Raw genomic sequence first — 22,805 nt, forward strand, 5'->3', positions numbered from 1 at the left:
TTGTTCAAAATAAGAAATATGTTCACAAGGAGAGTATACAACATACCTTTTACACATGCCATAAGATTAACTGTATTAAAGACTAAAAATAATCATTTTTCTTTAACAATACCTAAAGTCCATCCATCATTAATCCATTTTCTCACCTTTATTCCGTCAGGGTTGTAGTGCGGTCAGTGCCTATTTCCCAGGGTTCCTACAGCATAAGGCAAGTTAAATTCAAGACTTTTTAATGCCACTTGAAATAAAAATTTCAGACAAAATTCACAAGAAACACAAGAAAAACCTGCTTGCGACAACGTAACCCAAAGGTTTATTTTAACATAAACCACTGCACTAATGTTTCAAATTTTGAAAAGCTTCCCATACAGGAAGAAAGCTAAACACACACCAATGACAGATATATTTGAACAATTATTTAACTGAATTCACAAACTTTTTTTTAGCAGGGAACAAAACAAATCAGTTTTAAAGCCCCAACATAAGCAGTGCTAAGTCTTTTTTGCAGCTATTTTTCTTTGTATGGTTTTCTTAGTATGTTTGATTTGGTGATAAGTGGAGGCGTTGCAGAGACAAGGGTGGAACTAAACTGAGAAATACCGGCTGTTTCTCTGTAACTCCATTTTGACGCTTTGTGTTTCGTGCTTCGCATGTGCGACTCCACTGCCTTAATTCCCATCGTTCTGAGCTTGAATGACTTCTTGCATCAAATCCACTGAGCCTCATGTATGTTCCCTGGTTTTAGCCATGGAGGAAACTCTTAGCTGGAGACTATTTTGGTTACATTTACACTTGCTCATATTTTCCAGACAAAAAGTTAATGGAGCATCTCCCAAATGTCCCGGCCGCAACAACGCTTTATTGGTTCCGCTATCGGGACGGAACCAATAATGGCGAACCGTTATTTTTTTAAATAAAAAAAAGGTAAATTTTAATGTTTTATTTAGATTACAAAAATAAATCATAGTAAAAATAATCCTATTTATGTTTTAAAAATTAAGACCTACGAAAGACTGATTTAAGACATTTTAATACCAATTAAAGGAATAGTACACCCAAAACATGATTAGCCTTCATTTTCTACTCACCCCCATGCTGAACAACACTCTGGAGTACTTTTTTGATATCTCAAATGCATCTGGAGATCTGGGAGGCTTCTTGCTGTCTGCTGACATTCAAATAATGGAGGTCTATGGCGCCCGAGGCAGAAAGGTCCATAAAAGTCCACAAAAAACGTGTCAATATTCCTCCATACTGCTCGTCCAATGTATTCCAAGTGTCCTGAGTGGGTAGCGTCCATAATTTACTTTAAACGAAGTCATTTAGAATGTTTTTAGAGCATAAACAGTAGTGTATAGGATTTCCTAAAGGCGCGCGCCTGCGAGTTCACGAGTCTACGGAAACTGCGGCAGACCAAACCAGATGAAAGTGCGCATTCAGCGTCTGCTCTGCCAATAATGCAAGCGTAGAAGAAGAAATGTGCTGTTTACCTGTGCAAAGAAAGAAACAACGAAAGAAAAATGTCTGAGGACTTCAGTGTTGAGGAAGAGCATGAGTTCTTTGCCGAGCTGAATGCGCACTTTCATCTGGTTTGGTCTGCCGCGGTTTCCGTAGACTCGTGAACGCGCTTTTAGGAAATCCTATACACTACTGTTTATGCTCTAAAAACATTCTAAATGACTTCGTTTCGAGTAAATGATGGACGCTACCCACTCAGGACACTTGGAATACATTGGACGAGCAGTATGGAGGAATATTGACACGTTTTTTGTGGACTTTTATGGACCTTTCTGTCTCGGTCACCATAGACCTCCATTATTTGAATGTCAGCAGACAGCAAGAAGCCTCCCAGATCTCCAGATGCATTTGAGATATCAAAAAAGTACTGCAGAGTGTTGTTCAGCATGGGGGTGAGTAGAAAATGAAGGCTAATCATGTTTTGGGTGTACTATTCCTTTAAGGCCTTAGTTTTATTTTGAGGAATTCAATGCCTTTTAAAACTTTTTAAGGACCCGCGGGAACCCTGATTTCCGGCTGTCTGTGGGCGAAAGATGGGGTCCACCCTCCTGGACAGATCACCAGTCTGTTGCACATACCTCCATGCATAGCTGTGAACAAATAACTACATTCCATGCATAGATCTGAGATGAATGTTTTTTTTTTATATTTGCCATCCATCATCATTTTAAAGTTAAGATTATGTAATTAAAAAGTAACATCTCGGTGCTAGGAGCTTTACAACTGAAACTTAAAACAGCAAGAGTTTCAGAGTTGTAAAAATCTGTAAAAAAAAAAAAAAAAAAAATCATAATTCCAAGTTTAAAATGCAGTGAAACTGGATATTTTTGTCAGAAAGGGTCTTCCATAGAGGAGACCTACAGCCTAAAATAAAGCGATATTCATCATGGTCTCAGGGGTGAACAGAGGGTGATGCATGCTGGCAGACAGTTGCTGTTTAAAAATACTTTGAAGTGCTTTTAGCAGACTGGATTCAACATGTATGAGTAACACAGTATAAACAGAACTTCTTTGTTTACCAGAGCACAACAGATCCTAATGTTAAAAACACATACGTTTAGGTGACAAATTTAACAAAATTCTTCAAGTTTAGAGTTTGATTTCCTGATCACAACAAAAAAAATCACACACACACACAAAAAAATAAAGAAAACAACGGAAGAATCATCAACATTCATGTTTTGATGGGATCTTTATTTCAATGCAAATACTTTTAGCCGTTTTTTCCTTCATCAACAACAACACCATCAAACTCAAAGGCAGATCAGCTTCAGGTAAGTACTTCTTCTCGACCTCCTAAACTAAGAAAAAAAAAGTCTTTTCACTGTAAGACATGGAGTTAAGAATCTTTCTGTGTTTTTTTTCTCAAACTAACTATTGTGAGGTAAATAAATTTAATATTTAGGGTGGCGTAAATCTTTTAGCTTAAAAGAGAAAAAGCAAAACAGCAGAATTGTTTCAAAGATGAACAGATGCACAACCAGAAAAATAAAAAAGTACAGAAAATGACCCCCTGCATACAAATATTTGGCTGTAAAAGCTAAACACAATGCAGACATATTGATCATTCTGAACCTGCTGCAGGAATACCAATGCACAGTTTCAGCACCCTTAGTAAAAACATACAGTGATTGCTTTTAGATGATTCTGCAGACATCACCATAACCTGGAAGCTTGTTTGAAAACAGAGCGACTCCACAAGGACAAGCAGGACAAAAGCATCAGCAGGGACACTCAAACATCATCATTACTCCCTTTTCTCTTTCTTTACCTTTTATTTCCTCCTTAAACAAACAACAAAAGCAGCAGAATTAAAAACTCACACATACAGTAAATCCCTGTGGCCTTTCTGTCGGACGTCGGTAATGTTATCCATGATAAAAGTGTGGTTTCTGCATGAGGAGAACCTTTTTAGATGTTTGACACAAAATCGTCAAAAACAGAAGAAGTTTTCCGCCACAGGAAGCTCTATGAGGGCAGAGTGGAGGCGAACCAGAGTCAACGTTCGGTCAGTTGGAGATTTTGGCATCCTTCGTCTGAAGTGACCAAAATAAAAGCATGCACGTCGAGGCGGCGTGTGCTGATCTGATTCACGGTGGTGAGGATCACTCTGTGTATTAAAAGTAGGACAACCCATACTGCAAAAACGACAGCACCCTGGTGACACGCTGTGACAAAGTTGAATTCTGGAGGCCAACCCAGCTCCAAGACTTGCTCTACCATCTAAACCAGCAACTTTAAAGCAACAGTCACACGTCAGCTCGCCACTGTCCTTCAATCTCCCCCCAAAAACGCTTTGCTAAAAACAAGAGCTTCACAGAACCTCTCACAGTTACACCAACCCAAACCCACAGCAGGAGGCTCCCGCCAGCCGTCAGTGGTGTGTCTGATCTCTGGTCCATGAGGTGGAGGAGCGACGCCATCAGGGTCCAACGCCACCTGTGACCTGCAGCAGAAAAAATGAGTTCACATCCAGAAAGAAATGTCCAATGCAGGTATCAATGCTGTCAGAGAAGTTGCTTAGAGTTACAGAAGGCAGCTGCTTACCCCCAGCAGGGCTCGATGTTAACCATCGCCCGATCGCCCGGGGCAAGTCGTTTTTATTGTTGGGAGAGTACAAATTTCATTGCATTTGCCCGCCGGGCAGTAAATCTTAAATTTATCTCAAGAGAAGCTAACAGTTGGGTCAAAAATTACAGTGTTTTATTGGAGCTGCATATCTGCTTCCTTTTGAATATTTTTGTATTTGCGTAAATATTGCGTATTCTAAATACAAACAAAAGCAAAACACTTAAATAGCGGTTCGAATATTACTGTGACTGCTCTGAGCATGTCCGATGATGACGTCACGCAATACGATGGAGAGAATGTGAAACGTATCCAGTTCTTCGAGAAAAGTCTTAAATATTTTCTATACGATGTAGTGTAGCATCCTTTAATGTTTTAAGTATATGAATAAGTATTTTCAGTACCGTTATTACGTAGTTTTTCAGTGATCCGGATCTTATTATTCTGTTCGTGCATGAGCAGGACGGATCGTGCTTCCAGGACGGATCGGGTAGTAACAATCTAATTTGTTGGCTAACAACAACTGTTAGCTTAGTTAACTCTAACGTATAAAGGAGAAATCAAACTGCTGGAAAGCAGCGCTCTGGGTCACATGACCCAATCTGTGATGGAGCCGACCCTCTGAGATTAAATAGGTGAGTTTTTAATAAGCAGCCCGTTGGCGCAAAGATACGCACCAAAATCCCTCCCTGAATATATCTCTAGGTTAATAGTTAAGTCAAAAGTTACGCAGATTTGCTTTAAATATAAATAAATATTAACAGAATAAATATTAATCTGAAAACAAATCTGCAATAATAGATGTTGTAAAAATAAGCTTATTCTTTTGAGCGTCTGAGACTCTGAGCACTTTTGTTTTGCTCCACCAGAAGAAAAATGTTTCATGGGTTGGTTACCATGAAAGATCCTGGTTTTGCTCAACAACTATGGACCGTGTAGCAGAAAAAAACAAACCCAAATATGGAAAAATGTTAAATATTAACATTCTCCTGCAGGTTTCAAACTTGCATAATCATTTTGAACATTTGCCTTTTTAACAGAATAGAAAATTCCTTTATTGTCCCATAATGGGGAAATTCTGGAATCAGGATTTTAAGCCACCTTCCATTAAAAAACAAACAGAAAACAGTTAAATCTAACATCTCATTGGCTAATGTTATGTCCATCCAGTCGTTGCCACAAGCTTCTTTTTAAACCAAACATTTCCATGGAAACCAGATGGTTATTTTTACCTGATGTGGTGAAAAACAGCTCAGGACAAAATGTGGACGAAGAGAATAGCCAGGCCGATGTTGAGCAGGATCACCATACACACCATGATGGTGTTTGGGCCCTGGAGAGGAAGGAGAAGAACAGTAGTTTGCTGCTGCTGCAATCATTTAAACTGAAAAATAACTTTAGATTTAGTTTCCTGGGTTAACTCTGTGTTATGTGTCTTATTACTGAAATGACCAGCAGGTTTTTATCAAGCGTTGAACCAAAGCACATTCATTTGGGGATAATGCTAAGCTAAATATTCCCAATTAGTTGGGATTATTTTAGACAGGAGGCAATTTATAGATGTTTAGATTTTAGAGCAAATATGAAACCTCCTCAAAATAATTCCTCTTCTATATAGCAAGACCACCTAGACAATTCATATTTGATTGTTATTACAAACTTTATAAATCAAATATATTTATAATCACAAGTGGCATTCCCCAAGGGTGCATCTTAGGGCACTTCCTATTCACTTATCTACACGCTCACCCTACCTATGATCTTAATAAACAGCTAAAGTTACATCCATGCAGACGACACACAGCTAAACATTAGCATCTCAGCAGGCGACATTACATACCATCTGCTTCAATAAAATGTAAAAAAACAAAATATGAAAAATATATTTAAACAAAATATGAAAAAATCTGAGACAACAAAGTTATTCGGAAGCCCTTTTTTAATAAAAGAAGTTATTCAAAGTTTTTTGGGTTGCATATTTTTGAAATAATGATTTATCTACCATGTTTTCTTTCCATTCAAAAAAGGGTTTCTTTGCTTGCAACAAAAAGGTAACAAAATTCACTTCATTTATATCCCCTAAAGACCTAATGTCTCACCAGGACCTTGATAAACTAATTCCTGTTTCGCTAATCTTTAATAGAACTAATCACTGCAGCGGTATTTTCTCAGATCTGTCTAGAAAGTAGATTAGAGCTGCAGCTGATCCAGAACGCTACTGCCAGCGTCCTCACTAGAACATCTTCGTCTCTGTTTTCCTCCTCTAAATAAAAAATGGATGACAGAGGAGACTCATCCACGACCTCCGACACTAAACTCTCCTCCTCTTGCATGTTTCCTCTGTCCATAGCGTTCCTTGACAGCGTCGTTGCTAAGTCACCAATTTAGTGCTACTTGGTCCCAATGGAATTTCCCATTGGGAACCTACTAGCACTAAGATGCTAACTGGTTAGCAAGATGCTTCTGACAAAGCGGCCACAACCGAACCTGCTTGCAAGCCTTCCGCCACAACAGTCCCGCCCCCTTGATAAACGACCAATCACATTCACTTTATTCACCCGTGTAAAGTCGGGCACCACTCGGGAGAATTCGGAAATGCAACCGTTGGAACGGCCGCTTCTCTACGACTTTAAAGTTTGTAGTCCAACTTTTTAAAATTTTCTATAATTCATTTTATTATTCTTTTTTATTTTCTAGCAATGCATGTTTTTCTGTTTTGTGCAGCACTGAATTGTCTTGCTTTTGTCTAATTGTGTTTCTGGGTGTAACAAAGTGCAGTCATTTACCCTCTTCTAACTTAGCCATGCTCTTGCTGCATCGTTTAAAATAAACAACTTTCACCCTCTCACCTCCAGGTCTGAAGACTCTGCCGTTCCCTGTTTACTCGACACCAGGAACCTAGCTGCTGGTTTTGCAAATGCCGCTTTGTTTTCCACTGCCTTTGGAACGGCATTAGGTTCATGATTAGCAATGGCTTTTGGAGGTGGAGGAGGACTTGAATGTCGTTTTTGAGGCGGCGCTGGACTCGGTTGTCGTTTGGAAGGTGGAGCTGGACTCGGTTGCCGCTTTGGTATTGGTCTTGTCTCTGCTTTGCTGCCTGGCCGGCTCCCCTCCCTGGATGGCCTTTTCCTCTCAGAGGTGGATGGTGGTCGCTCAGGGACCGGCAGAGATCTTTCGGTTTTTGCCTCGGGGGCTTTGGGCTCAGGGGTCACAGCTTTGGGGGGTATGTTGGTATCACGAGGGGGAGCCGTTTCTTCTTCATCAGGTGAACTTAAGCTATTCATTTCTGGAACAGCTGGAGTGACATCTGGAGACATTGCCTCAGAGTCAAATTTCTGAAGTGGTTTGATCTCCAAGTCTGAGCCCTGCTCGATCTTGTTACTCAGACGACTCGGGGAGCGTGACGGTTGACGACTACCAGAGGTTGCTTTAGCCTCAGCTGCAGCCAGGCTATGTGCAGCAGTTGAAACCGAAGGAGTGATGGACCTACTGCTAGGCACACTGCCAGGTTTGACGCTACCCTTACTGCTGGTACTTTTAATGGATTTGTCTTCATTCCAGGCTCTTGGACCAAGGAGTTTGGGGTCCTCCTTGCTGATTATGGCGGGGCTCGGGGAGGGGGTTCGGGCTGGAGACGAGCCAGGCATGAGACCAGCCAGTTCATTTAGTATTGGACTCTCAGGTGGTGTTGGCGGGGGCTCTTCATCTGCAAGCAGAGGTTCCTCTTCTGCTAGCAGGGGCTCGTGTATTTCAGTGTCTGGGTTCTCACCGTCTTCCACCGCCTCCAGCAAAGCCCTCTTCTTCAGGTACTCAGGGCCTAGAGATTGAGAAATATAAAAAAGCAAAATAAGGCCAATTCCTTAATAGATAAACAACTTAATCTAAAGTGGGATGGGGACCAAATTTAGTCTAAAACATTCAACATTTATCATTATGGCCTAATCCTCCTGAGGTAACAACAGCTTCCAGATGAGCTCCCGTTGTTACACCAGTCTTTATAAACATACAGAAGACGAGGCCGCATAACAGAGGCATGTGCTCTACAAGTTTTCCATGTGTTCAGCAGCAAAACATCGTCAATTTAACTAATGACATTATTGGGGTCAGACTGATTTCAAGGAAAAATTAGTAAAAAATACAAAGAGGGACTTTGGAAGCTCTTAATCTGGTTCTCAAACAACCACCTATGAGTGCATGACTGAATGAAGGGTTTAAGTACGGGCCATTTACGATCATAGATGAGGGAATGTCTCGGGCAATGAAATGCAGTGACATGTATGATGTCATTGCGTCAACAAGAGGCACGTTTTAGCTCGAACCACCTCTATTTCTTTGCGAAAAAATTAGCAAAATAACAAGATTTGTGCCTCGTACTACATGCCCCTCCCTTTTGCAAACACTTTCTACAGGTGGCTTTCCAGATGGATACGGTGTGGAAGTCATATTGAATTACATAGGAACGAAGCCCGACTTTTTGAATCTATTATTACCTTTTTTACATCTATGTCCTTTTTCGTTTTTTAGCGATACATTTTGCGCTGAAATAAGAGAAGCTCTCTAATCTAGGTGTACGTACTGGATTGTACTGTATAATGGCAATGAATGACATTAGATTTGACTCTGATTTGATGTTAACCTGAAACCACTCAGCAGCGGCATTAGACACACCTGGAACCCATCAGTGGCTGGTTTGCTCAGTGCTGAGTTCACCCTGATGACCTCTAATGTTTGGTTTTAGTTAGGTCTGAGTTCCACATTATTGTGCATTATAACATTAATGACGACTCATCAAACATAAAATATAAATATTAGTGCTGTCAGACGATAAAATATTTAATCACGATTAATCACATTAATGTCATAGTTAACTTGCAATTAATCGCACATTTTTATCTATTCTAAAAGTCCCTTGATTTCTGTGTCACATTATTTTTTCTCATTTTAATGCTCTTATGAATATGAAAAAGTAGATTGGGTTGCTTTATGCAAATGTTTTTTATTGAAAACAACATTGGCATACTGTAGTGTTCAATTTAACTCTAACATTTTCACTTGGAGCAGTAATCTCTCTCACAATGTAATACAATGTCCATTAGTAAAAGGGTGAAAAAAATAGAAACAGAAACAGCCCCTTCAACAGCCCTTTTTAAGGGATCAAAACAGGGCGATACAAAATTAAATTACAAAGTGCACATGTAATGTAAACTAGGACTCAGCCTATAGTGCAGTTAAACCATGGCTTAATATTTAATAGCTATAGCTGCAGTAAGTTTATTCTTAGTTAAAGTATCCATGCGCTTCTGTCTGAACTCATCCATTGTTACCTGGCTTTGATGAGGGAGCGGAGAATCGGAATCAGCTGAGTACTCGGCCATTAAGTGGTATTTCAGACTGGTCGCGCTGCGATGATAGCTCAGATCACAATGACAAAACACACAGATCACTTTGGTCTTGTCAATGGAACCATTTGGCAACTTTTTAAAAGAAAACTTTCCATTCAGAATACTATCGGCATCCATTTCGGCGTCTCACGCTAGCCATCCACTCAAAATGTAACGTCAACTCTTTTAATGGCCCAAGTGTGGTTGCAGCGTGCCTGATGTTTTGTTTTCGGTCTAACTAGATCCGGAGTGGTGTTGGAGTTTTTCTAACGTTACTGGTTGTTGCAACAGCATGTGAAAAAACTACAAAGTGTGCTAGGCCAAAAAGAACGTTAATCACACGATACAAAAATTTACGCTGTTAAAATGGGTTTACGTTAACGCCGTTAATAAAGCATTTAACTGACAGCACTAATAAATATGTTTTATTAGTGTTTCCCAAACATTTGTTCCAAATGTTTGGGAAACTGAATAATTCTGTTTGCTACTGTTTAAAACTGTTAAAAGTAGATGGTATTTTTTATTAAGCTATAGCTTTTTTTTTGTGAAAGATTTTAATCCCAATTTTAATGAGGGTTCTTAAAAAAAAAAAAGTTCTTCCCAGTCTAAATTAATTCTCATTCATTCCTAAAGATCCACTCATTTAAATGAAGATCAGTTTAAAAAATACGTTTACCATTTTCCTCACATTATCCATGATTACTTTATTAATTTGCTTTTAAATGTCAATATAACACTACTATGAATATGTTGCATAACTGCACAGCCATGTTATTCAGTTACAGGCTAATAAAATGTATTTAAAACCATCAATCCATGCAGCGATTCAACTGGATTGAGAAGAAGAACTTGATCTTGAAAATCGGAATAAATCAATTCTTGAAATATAAATCGATACCCGGCCCTGGTTTTTATTGCATCTTTGAGCCCAGTATCAACGAGAGAAACCGGTCCAAAGGTTCCCTCTGACCTTTGTAGTAGATTGAATGCATTAAAACATTCATCCTTCTATTTGCAGACCTTGTCAGTAACATCAGAAGGCTGGCTGGCAGTTTCTGTCTTTGACTGTCTATTTGCGTCTTATTAAGCTTCCTGCTGAGAGGGAAAAGCTGGGGCCTCCTGGGTTGCTCCTTTACTGTTGTATCAGTGTGTGTGTGTGTGTACCTGTCTAGCCTGTCTATAGAGGACAATTTTTTTAATTTCACCATTAGATTGATGACCAGTTGTTGCAAAGTGAGGACATTTTGTTAGCCCTTACAAGCTATTTTGCTAATGGTTAGGTTTATTGCTAAGGTGTGAAGTGGGTTAAGGTTAGGGTGAAGTATGCCTGGGTAATGATTAGGTTTAGTTATAGGGTTAGGGTTATAGAAAGGGTTTAAAATGCCTGAAAATCAATGGAAGTCAAAGGGGTTCATCACTAGCCTCGTGAGACCATCCTGATCTCGCGAGCTTTCAAGATTTCACTCGCAGATCAGTCTGGAGACTCTCCGTTAAAGAAAATTTGGAGCCGTTCACCAAACGAACGTCCAATCAGCGTTGGCTTTGAGGCGGGTTGAGGTGTGACGCAACGAGAAGCACGACAGTTCAGTCTAAAGAACATGGCGGCTTCAGCCGATGAAACTAGCGTTAGCGTGGCTATCGAGCAAGTTTTATCGGAATTACAGAGTATTTCTTCACTGAAAGAAGAGCAAAACACTGCTCTGGAGGCTTTTCTCAGAGGAAAAGATGTTTTTGCTCTTCTCCCGACTGGTTTCGGCAAGAGTAGCCTGGCTTGTGGTTGTGTTTTCGTCGTAGCTCTGTTAGTACGTCATATGCTTCGTTGATCTGATTGGTTTATTTGGCCCGTATATCACCAACATAGGCCAATCAGCTAACCAGTATTTTCGCCCCTTCCCAAAATTACTTCAACGGAAGGTTTCCAGATGGATAGGCGGAGCAAATCCATCTGGCGGAGTCAGGTTAATTCATCACATGGTCCTCACTACATATAGCAGAATGAGAATGGCTGTGTGTTTGTGTGGGATGGTGTGTGGGGGGGTACACGGCTGTACTGAAACTGATCCAATTCCATGGACTGGATAGGATGTTCCTGTTTTTAGACCTTAGGTTCTACTATCTGTTGGTGAGACCTTAGCAGAGACCAAGTATATACCTTGACAACAGAATAGAGTGTCAAGGAGGTATGCACGTTCTTAATAGATTAGCAATACCTCATCTCTTTTGGTTTAAAAAAACTCCCGGTTAACTTTAGAATCTTAACCACCATACATGTTCGTTAGGTTTGAGCCTAAAGGACAGTCAGAGTTAGAGATGCTGCGATTGGATACCCACTTTAGATATCAGCTCCAATATCGAGTAACTGAAGCAATAGCAACTGAAAAATCGCTCCGCACTCCAAAGCACAATGTTACCTGAGGCATTTAATAAAGCAATCATACTACAGTTGCTGTCTCACTGCTTCCCTCAGCGCGTCTCACAGGCAGCTGCCTTGTCCCAAAAGCCCCGCATGAAGTTAGAGCAAAAAGGGCAGAGAGGATACCCACTCCGCTTTCCCACAGCTAACAAATAACCCATGAGCAAAGCTGCTAAATTCTCTGCCCTGGATTACAAAGCAGGATATAAATATGAAGTAAATATAGTTTTTAATCAAGTGTCTTTTTTTTCCCTGTGAAGCTGTTGCACTAAAATAATTACCCAGACAGTTTGAACCACATAATGTGTGTTTCTGATTAGATGGATGCAGCATTAAGTTGAACATCAGTACTAAATACAAACCTGAACACAAACCTTTTTATGTTCATTTCAGACGAAGAAAAACAAAACATGATTTTTTTTTTCTATACTTCACAGTTATACATACCTTTATTTGTAAAAATTCCGTCCAGTGACGACAAAGTGGAACTGAAAGTAACTGACATGTCAAGTGTGCTAAACTCGGCTAATGCAGCTAATTATGACTTGAAAAATAGTTAGTGAGTAGATAAGAGATGGTATCTACTGACCTGGCTGATAGAAAGAAGGCGACAGCTCTTTGGCAACCAGTCTGGCAATACTGGACTCGCTGTTGGAGGCCTGGGCAGCCTGTTCAGCGCCGTCCGACTTGCCCTTTGCATGGGCAGTTCTGCAGACAAGAGATAAGACACAAATGGGAATCAGTGGCAGAAAATTATTTTTATCACGCATTAATATTTTCGATAGCTTCAACATAATTTATTGTTGGTAAACTAATGTGTAACATTATGCTATAAATTGCACTGAAGCACAGATCTGGGAATATTCACATATGAGAACCTTCCTGGCCAGAGTAACCAAGATTTATCAACTCAGTCTGAGGTAAAAATCAGCACTGCAAGAAATAACCAGACGGTTTTATTAGATTTCTAGAATTTACTGGTGTGGCTCAGATAGGATTTTTCAGGTTTCTGAAAAGAATTTCCCTCACAAAGGCTTAGGACTTTGTTTCACAATGTTTTGGCTTTTATTTTTGGAAGACCTCAAACACCTCTTTCTTTGAGGTCAACTTCCTCAAAGTATATATATATATATGTATATATATATATGTATATATATATATATATATATATATATATATATATATATATATAAATTTTTTTTTTCAAAGCGTATTGCAATCTGACCATAAATAGTTTTTTTGTACATGACTAGAGGGATACACGCCCATTGAGGTAGTTTAAAATGTATTTGTTTGTACAAAACTAAAGGGATAAACGCAAATCCGACTAATGCTACGTTCACACCGTACGCAGCAGGAGCAGCTAGTTTATATGCAAAGTCAATGGTTGACGCGCGTCAAGGCGCAGAAAAAGGTCCCGCAGCGCGTCTGAGCAGCTGAAGCAGCGCAACGCACCACAAACGCGCTGCTGCTCGAGATGGAAAAATTTAACTTTTGCTGCTCGACGCGCCGTGTCAACCAATCAGAGAAGCTGATCTGGGAGCTGGCAGGGAGACGGACACATTGCTGATGACACAGAGCGCTGTGATCGCTCCTCTGAAACAGTTTATTGACGCATAAATTAACTTAAAATGCAGAAATCTGCCGACAGAATATGTTGGCTTTTATTATCCTGCTGCCTGCAGTTTAGATTATTTTGATAAAAAACACCTACCAGCCGCCGCGGTGAACCGCGAGGAGGCGACCCAGCCAGAGGCTGCTGTTGAATGGGATTCCTACTGACAGTGCACCGCTGGTATGTGGGAGTCTGAGCGGCTCCGACAGAAATAACATTGGAAGGCAGGATGGTAATCTGGATGAACTGACTGCAATGATTAAGTTTTCAGGTGTATTTTCTCACTTTAAAACATATTAAAACTACTTTATTCCCACTGATCACAGCAAATATAGCTGCAAGGCAGAGAAAGGATAGTGAAGCTCCGCCCAACGCGCGTCAGACACACTTTTGCACCGCGCAGCCAGAGCAGCAAAGCTGCTTCAGCCGCGCGTCAGAACTAACTTGTTCAAGCAGCAAAAATGAAGCAGCAGACGCGATTTTGCTGCTCCTGCTGCGTCCGGTGGGGTATGCTGGTCTGACAGAACTCCAGGTAGTGACAGCTGGCATTAGAATAGATATAACCTCCTGAGCTAAGGAAGAAGGTACCGCTGGGTGGCATAACATTTACCTTTACCCTCAGAGACTATATCCCGGAAATCATAAATAAAATTGTTTGAAAGCAGCAGTTTGGGTAATATTTCAAAAAACTGCTGAAATGTTTCTGTCTTTACCAGCCGACTTTAGACAGTCACTGTTGCTGCTGTTGGATTCATAGTAGCTGGGAGTATTACTGAATGCGATTAGTCTGTAGACACTTGGCATATTGTAACTGAATACTGATCTGGATATAGCTCCATGGTCCAGTCTTAGACCCAGAAGGTGCTTCCCCCTGGAATAATTAGAAAGACTGTAGGTGATCTCCACCTGTCTGAAAACTCATTGTTTGAACACATTCACACTGAAAAATACTTACATAATTCAAGATCATTTGAGGTTTTGATTATTGTTAACCACTATGTTTTCCAAAAACTCTTCAATTCAATTCAATTCAGTTTATTTCTATAGCTCCAATTCACATCATGTCATCTCAGGTCACTTTCCAGTTCACGAGATCATCCAGTCAGATTGATTCAAAGTTTTCTATCTAAGGAAAACCAGCTGATTGCATCGACTCATTGACTCTTCAGCAATCCCTCACACTAAGCATGCTTGTAGCGACAGTGGAGAGGAAAAACTCCCTTTGAACAGGAAGAAACCTCCAGCAGAACCAGGCTCAGTGTGAGCGGCCATCTGCTGAGGCCCACTGGGGTTCAAGGAGACAGAAGCAGAGATAGAAAAAGAAGCATAGATACAAAAGGCAACTGTCAACCAGCTCCACAGGCGCCCCCCCCCCCCCCCCCCGTCCAGGAAACACACAGCCAGGCAGACGAGCTCCGAGCCAGCTTCATCAGAGGATGAAGAGAGCACATCCAGTTAGTCACAGTCAGAGAAACAGGACTACACTGGAAAACAGGCCAAGCTCCAACATCTAGAAACAAAGGTGTTGATGGGAGCAGCACAGCTGATATTTCTCTCCAGGCCAAACAGGAATATACGGAGGACCAACTCTGCCATATTGAAAAATAAATACTGAAATAAATAAATACCCAATAAATAAATAAGCATACAATTAATAGCCCCACAAAATAAAATAGACAAATAAATGTAGGTAGAAATTATTATCGAGCATTTATTTGTTTCTGTATTTAGTTTTAGATATGGCAGAGTTGGTCTTCCATAGAACAGACCAGATGAAGCTACTATGAGAAAAATCAGAGAAAGCATTAAGTTAGAGATTGAACTAACAGATTCTGCAGAGTGGGAGAATAGAGATAGAATGAAGCAGAATGATGAAAAAGGGGTCCCTATGTCCTCCAGCAGTCTAAGCCTATAGCAGCAGAACTATAGAGATAGCTCAGGATAACCTGAGCCACTCTAACTAGAAGCTTTATCAAAAAGGAAAGTTTTAAGCCTAGCCTTAAAAGTAGACAGGGTGTCTGTCTCACAAGTTCTTATATTTAGCATCTATTTAAAGCTAGTTAATACATATGAACAAAATACACAAATGGTTTATTTATTTTTAGAAGGAAAGAATATGGAGAAAATTTATTTAAAGAAACAAACAAAAAAGGGCAGTGGTGGCCTAGTGGTTAGAGCATAGAGCTTGGAATACAGAGGTTCTGAGTTGAAGCCCCACTCCGACAGACCGACACTCTGGCTCCCTGAGCAAAGAGCTTCTTGAAGAGGTAGTGGTACTGTCCACACTTGTTCATCACTGCAATATCTGGTGAACGCACAGACATCAATGCTTGGCTTGGCTGGACTTTCCAAAATAAATAAAGCACATCGACCCGCTATGTGAAATCCAGGTCCGCCATATTATGAGGAATCCAACAACCAGCAGATTAATGAAGGAGTGGAGCCTTTGTTCTTGCTCACCAGGCTAATTGCTAGTGAAACGTCATGCTATAGCGTTAAAAAGTGGCGATTGTTTTGTTGGTTTAGTGTTTCGGTGTGAGCTCACCATTAGTCGGTCACCTCACTGTCGAGTAAAAACAATTGTTTGCCTTTAAATAAATCCCATTATGCTCTTGGGTGTGATGTCACAATCTACTTTTAGGAGTAAGTACGGAAGCCAAGAGCTGTCATACTTTGCCTTCTCGAGTTTACGACATAATAGGGTAGTAATAGAGAAAACAGTTATTGATTTCTTGAGATAACGAGATGATTAACCTTTATGGGTAATCAATGAGGCTGGCCAACAGCCCTGGATTCCCATACCATCCATGCCTGTAGTTGTGCAGTCGCAGTACCACATGTGCGCAAATAATCAGTATTTATAGTTTCCGTTTTTTTCAGTCATTGTCAGGTCATGGTGGATGATTGGATTGCATGGAAAAAGTAGAAACTAATCTGTTTTTTCATGAAAATTTTTAATCTGGACTCATTTTGGGGGTTAATGCATCTTATAGCTGTTACAGGTTTAACAATGGGGCTGTTCAGAAAACACTCGTGCTAAGCCGCCCGAGGCATAGGTCTAATTTCTTATGAATCAAAAGTGGAAGCAAATCATCAAAACATCAACGTCGTGTCCTTACCTAAAAGTTAAACACAGGATTATCTAGAGAATTACACAATGGCTGCCATGACTTATACTTATAAATCCTCTCCCGCTGTTGTAGTATTGAAGAATGTAATCATTTTTAACACACATCAGTCATCTCAAGAAATCTGCTTTCGTTATCTTCAGATAATGAGAAAATTCAGTAATTTTCTCGAGAAAACCACCTTGGAAAAGTATTGGAGGGACACGACCACTCCTGGCAAGTCCATGTTAAACACTGGACAGTTCATCAGACATACAGGAGTAATACCAATGGCTCACTCCTTAAAGCGATTTAGCAAGGCCAATTAACAGGCATGTATTGGAGGAAGGTCAGAGTACCAGGAGACAATTAATTTATCAACGAGGAACCAGGCAAACTTCAAAAAGTAAGACCTCAGGCTGGGATGCAAATGAATGGGAATGAACACGGCCTAAAACGCCAAGAACATTGGCAGATATGGGAAAAAATGTGTTTCTCTGTGACATTAGATCTATCTAACTATGAATAAATGATGATCTACATATTACCACATCGAGTTGGTTTGTGTTTAGAAAATAATCTACAGTTCAAGTTTAATGCTGTGCACTTAATTTATGTTTTTAAATGTTTTTTATCCGCTTTGGTTGAATCGATCCTCCTAAAGGAAGCAGCTTAAAGGGAAAGGTCCTCATATTCAGAATTCAAACTTCTGAAAGTACTTTAAATATAAAAATATTACATACTGTTCAATAAATCGTAAGTGTTTTGAATGTGCTTTACTGGAGGCATCCATGTTTGTCAAAGAACACTCCTGCCACCTACTGGTTAGTGACGTCACGGTGCGGTATCGGCTGTTGATCAAGTCCCAGTGCTGTATCTGGTGTTTGTCACAACACGCTATTATCCAAATCATCTTGAAAACATTCTTCTTCCAAATGTTGGCTACATATTACGGGTTTTTTCTCTGGCCAGAAGTTCGATGGCAAATCCTCCCTCTTCAAGTTGGCGATCCAACGACCAACCCGTCCGTGGAGGATCAGGAATCAGAAAGGTGGAATAACTCTTTTTTTCCACTTTTACCCGATGTATTCCAGCATCCAGCTGCCATGCACGTGGGCATTGTCAGTTTCACTATAGCTCTGGTGAATTTCAATGGTGAAGTCCTCTGGAAATCTTCAATAATTGTTGTTGATTGCAGATGTGTCTAGTAGTTCCCATTGATTTAGCTTGTAAAGCGGGAGAATGGCGCTAGGCTTACCGCACCGTGACGTCACTGCTGGAAGATGGCAGGAGGGAGGGGTTACTACATTTGGGCAAAAATGGCTGCTCCCAGCCTCAGTGACTGCTACGAAAATAATTTTAATTCTATTACTTTTTAATTCTGAATTCATTAAATCACAGCAAACTTATTAGTTTTATGTATAAATAATGATGCATTGATTATTCTTTGCTGTCTGGACTTTTCCTTTAAATAAACCATTCAAAGCCCAAAATGTAAATAATAAGACACGCTGAGGACTATTGAATGTGAATATCCCAGTGGAACTCAATTAGCTGGCACCAAACTACGAGTCCAGAGCTGCTTTACTCTTCAGGATCAAAAGTCATCATTTGATTGGTTCACGGCTGCCTTCAAACACGATGGAGAGATCCAAAGCATGATGGCGCTGCTCTGCTGGCTTAAATGACAGTTGATGGGTGGAAGAACAAGATGCTGACAGATGGTTTCTTCATGCATCAGACACTGGATCACATCTCAAACACTCCAACCAACAAGACTCAGTGCTTCTAATGTTAGACCCACCGAACATCAAGATTAATAAAAACAAAGAAACTACTTTATTTTTAACTCTCTCTTCATATCAGTAAGATAAAGGCTTGAGGAAGCGTTTAGGGAGCTCTGGAGCTCTCACCGGTGTCGGATTCCTACTTGAAGTTAAAACCTTTCACAGCTTCTCTGCTTTCAATTTCAACTCCTGGTATTTCTCAAGCTTCTCGTCTTTCGTCTTCTTGATGTTCCTGTCATCCACGTCTGTCACTGCAATCGTCTGTCATGGTTTAACCACCTCCATGGAGTCCAGTTGATTCAATTCAGCGCTGCGTACTGTATTCCAGTGGTTATGGAGACTACGCTAAGTTCAGACGTCCGATGTTTGGTATGACTGGATTGTCCGCCCTGCTGATGTGTCCTGCACTGATTCTGGATCATCTTTACAAACATTGTCACTCAGATCCACATTAATTAGTATAGATTAGGGCTTTTTTAGAGAATGGGGCATGAGGTGAGGAAGAAAATAAAATGTAAGAAGTAATTTAGCACATGGCTAATGTAGCTACGTTGTCTCTGTGGAGACAGAGTTGGTCCATTTAAAAAAAAAGAAGCTTTGCAGATCAATCATCATCTACACACCCGTATAAATATGGCGTTTCTGTCTTAGAAATGATTAAAACACAAAGAGGGAACATGCAGCAACATAACACTGGTGTTATGCAGAAAAGCGTGTACCTGCCAATATGCGTTGCTAAGGCAACAAGCTCTCATTAGAACCTGATACCGACGAGGAATGCAGATTGAAAAATAACAGAAAGCTTCTTTTTATCATAGCTGTAATAGTCAGAGGTGTCAAAGTATTAATATTTATCACTCCAGTAGAAGTATAAATCCTACTGTTTAAAAATACTTTTGTAGAAGTTAGAGTATTAACTTAAGCTTTTTCTCAAGTAAAAGTGAAAAAGTAACATTTTTAAAACTACTTAAAGTATAAAAGTAAAAGTAATGGAGGAAAAAATGTTAAGGACAGAAGCTTTACTGCTCTACCCTATTAAAGGAACATTTTTTTTTACAAATCTGGATGATAACCTCCTTAGACTTTATTTTCTTAGTTTTATAACTAATGGTGACAGTGTCACATTTAACTTTGCATCATCTTGAAAAAAATTAATTATTTTGGAAAATTTAAGTCAGAATTCTGACATTAAATTCAGAATTCTGAGAAAAAAATCAGAATTCTGACTTTTTTTCCATATTAAACTGAAATATTTAAAAATCGGTTAAATTTTTTTTATTTATATACATGTGCAAAGGATCTCCAGGTTTTACTTTTCACGCCTCTTTTTTGCAGTAATAACTGAAAAAGATGCAAAAGTGCTGCTGCAGTTGAGTCTCAGATTTAGAAAATTGCTTTCCACATGGTAGATATTTATATGTAAATTTGATAGGTTTGCTATTTGGATACGATCTGCATATTGATGAAGGCATGCGCAAAAAAAATTTAGCAAAAAAAGGAGTTTCAAATGAAAATCACTTCTTTGAAAAACATTTAAATCCAAAAAACAGTTTTGAGGTTTTACATGTTTTTATTTCAAATTTTATTTTATTTTTCTAAATATTTTTTATTTCATTTTATCTTATTTTTTACATATATATTATTTTCTCAACTTTTTTTCTTTTTTCAGACAGAGTTTTAACAAATTTTATTCTAATCAAAATGCTTTTTACAGATCAGTATTGGTCTGCTGGACATAAGCAGCAACATTTGTGTTATGCTTAAAGTGAAGCGAATGTGATCGGGGAAACACAAGTTAAACACAGTGAATAAAAAATATGTTAAATTAAAAAAAATCCAAAAAAATGATTTGACAAAAATTTAAATAAAAGCTGTGAATAAAGTCTCAGCATCTCAGCAAGTCTACAAACCTTTTTTTTGGTTCAAATGTTTTTCAAAATTTCATTTTTGTCAAATTTGCATTTACAAAACGATCGTTGGCTTGAAGCAATGATGGAGCAAGGTCTGCCGCCCGCAGTAAAAAAAAGAAAGTGATAAAATTCTTTAAAGTGATAAAATCCAAATCCAAGAGTTAATCTGGGGTTACAGAACATGAGATCTCCTTCATAGGTGAATATTCCTAGAAGGTTGCAGGAAGTTGAGGAGCTGTGAGTTAAAAACGTATTAAAAAAGCAGAAAATATTTTTCATGTAAAAGAAACAATTATAAAAAAAATAGGATACCGATACCACCAATAGTTTTGGTTCCTCTTGTCTTTCAATCTCCTACAATCATTCAGTCTCCCCTCACTCAACCAACTAGTGATCAGCAGCTTAAAGGCTGAGAAATGATTTCCAATCAGAAACTAACACATATTTTTGGGTCCAATACAAAGAAAAGAAAACAGCAGGAGGCGACATGTGCTTTAAATCTTACAAATCAATCTGCAGACCTCAAACAAAACAAGAAACTTCTATTAACCTTAAAAAAATGGCTTTTAAAATTTATTAATTCAATCTGTGGTTAAAATCCCAGTTAGAGTTATTGACTCTTTTAATCATCCTGAAACATAAACAATTTAATTTAGAAAACATCACAGATCTTTTTAAAAAAATGGAAGGGATAGAAATATTTCACTGAAAAAAAGTATGCAATAATAATAATTTTTGGCATTTACCTGATAATATTAAATTACTTCAAAATAATGTTTTTCTTGTTAGCATGGTAAGATATAAAACTATTGTTTTAAAGTAACAAAATATGATTAAGTAGATGCCATAAACGATTACATTATATTTAGAAGTTCCTTATATGGTGTAGTGGGAAAAAAGTATTCAACTATTTGCTCCAGTTACATAAACAGAGATTGATGGATTTCACTCAGTCGGCACTTTATTTTATCTTTGCAAAGAGAGAACAGTTTATCATACGGTACTTATTGCTTGGTAATCAGCCCTGTTCTGATCTGGGCAGCATCCGTTCCTCCTTACTTACAATATTGGAAAGTAGTCAGAGTCAAAACAAATTACAAACACTTTGGTTAAACAGTAACATTTTATGAATGAACCTGAGAAAGAATCTGATTTGTTATGGAAAGAAAGTATGTCTGGTCTACAAACGCCCTCACGAGGGGGAATTGTGTTTCCTTGCAGGTGAAACAGATTGAGTGAAAACTTTTATAGTGAGCAAATAGGATAAATCAATATATGAAATAAGAGAAACAAATATTTCGGACGACAGTTGTCAGAGAGGATCTTTCTATAAAGCAAAAGCATCTTTTCTACGTGTGGTTTTCAGGCACATCTTGTTAATTTCTGCCTTCACTACAAAAACGGCAACAAAAAACAAACATGGAGGCAAAAGAATCCTCCTCAAGTCCAGCAGGTGAGCACAACGATCGCTACGTATCTTCCAATTTTATTAGGATGTTGTTTCTACAGGAATAACTGATGTTTATGTTTTTAATCCAATTTGGAGATTGTAAAAAAAAATATTGCTTTAAACATTGTGACAGACGATTAAAATAGATCAGATTGTAAATTCATTGCATGGCGTTTATACAAAAATGTATGACTGAGCTCAATAATAGGAAATAGGGAAAAGAGAAAGTGACATTAAACCAGATGTTGATGGTTTTTAGCAGTAAAAGTGAATTATTGAGAAATTCGCTAAAGCTTTTTGAAAAAGAAAGGTGTTAGAAATAGTAAATAGTACGGAAGAGGATTGGGGCCAGTGGAAAAAAAAAAGGTAACTGATTTTATTTCAGTTTAGTATGGGAAAAAAGTCTGACTTTAATCTTAGAAAGTCAGAATTCTGACTTTTTTCTCAGAATTCTGACTTTAATCTCAGACTTTTGACTTTTTTTTATTGTCAGAATTCAGTCAGAATTCTGACTTTTTTCCCATGTTAAACTGAAATAAAATTTAAAAATCAGTTAACTTTTTTTTTTTTTTCAGTAGCCCTAATCCTCTTCCGTAAAACAGCCATTGGTTACAGTTTATTAACTTTATTTCTATCTAATGAAGGATTAAACAAAAATTATGCAGCAAATTAAAAGCTCAAAGGAACCAAATTGGTGAATTAAAAAGGCTTTCATTCAGTATCCAGTTTAAAAGGTAAGACTTTCGAAGAAAAAGACAAAAGCAAACACTGAGTTACAAACTAAACCTGGAAGGAAACCAGTTTAAACTAACAAACATTTAAACAACAAAACTAAGAGAAAACTGATCAGAATAAATCACAGCCATCCTCAATGACATGAGGCGCTGTTCTGTCAGACCAGCATACCCAGTCAGACCAGCATACCCATCACACCAGCATACTCATAGTCAATACGCAAGACGTTAGATTTGCGTTTATTCCTTTAGTTTTGTATGAAAAATAGACTTTAAACTACCTCAACAGGCGTGTAAAGAAACCATATAAGGTGATCGCCAT

General features: G+C 38.8%; 1 protein-coding gene across 1 annotated transcript in view; it reads right to left on the bottom strand.

Moving 5' to 3' along the window:
- Window positions 1-2,687: 2,687 nt before the first annotated feature.
- jph2 (junctophilin 2) overlaps window positions 2,688-22,805 on the bottom strand; it is a 43,231-nt gene continuing 23,113 nt past the window's right edge. Inside the window, exons 3-6 of the mRNA XM_038306610.1 lie at window positions 12,470-12,588; window positions 6,936-7,903; window positions 5,319-5,419; window positions 2,688-3,964 (exon numbers count right to left, since the gene is read on the bottom strand). Of these exons, the coding sequence (XP_038162538.1) occupies window positions 5,339-5,419; window positions 6,936-7,903; window positions 12,470-12,588 (1,168 nt within the window). The 3' untranslated portion in view covers window positions 2,688-3,964; window positions 5,319-5,338. The remainder of the gene's footprint in view (window positions 3,965-5,318; window positions 5,420-6,935; window positions 7,904-12,469; window positions 12,589-22,805) is intronic.

The sequence above is a fragment of the Cyprinodon tularosa genome, unplaced genomic scaffold (genome assembly GCF_016077235.1).
Source record: "Cyprinodon tularosa strain WSP-4 unplaced genomic scaffold, ASM1607723v1 ctg587, whole genome shotgun sequence".
In the NCBI taxonomy this organism is placed as follows: Eukaryota; Metazoa; Chordata; class Actinopteri; order Cyprinodontiformes; family Cyprinodontidae; genus Cyprinodon; species Cyprinodon tularosa.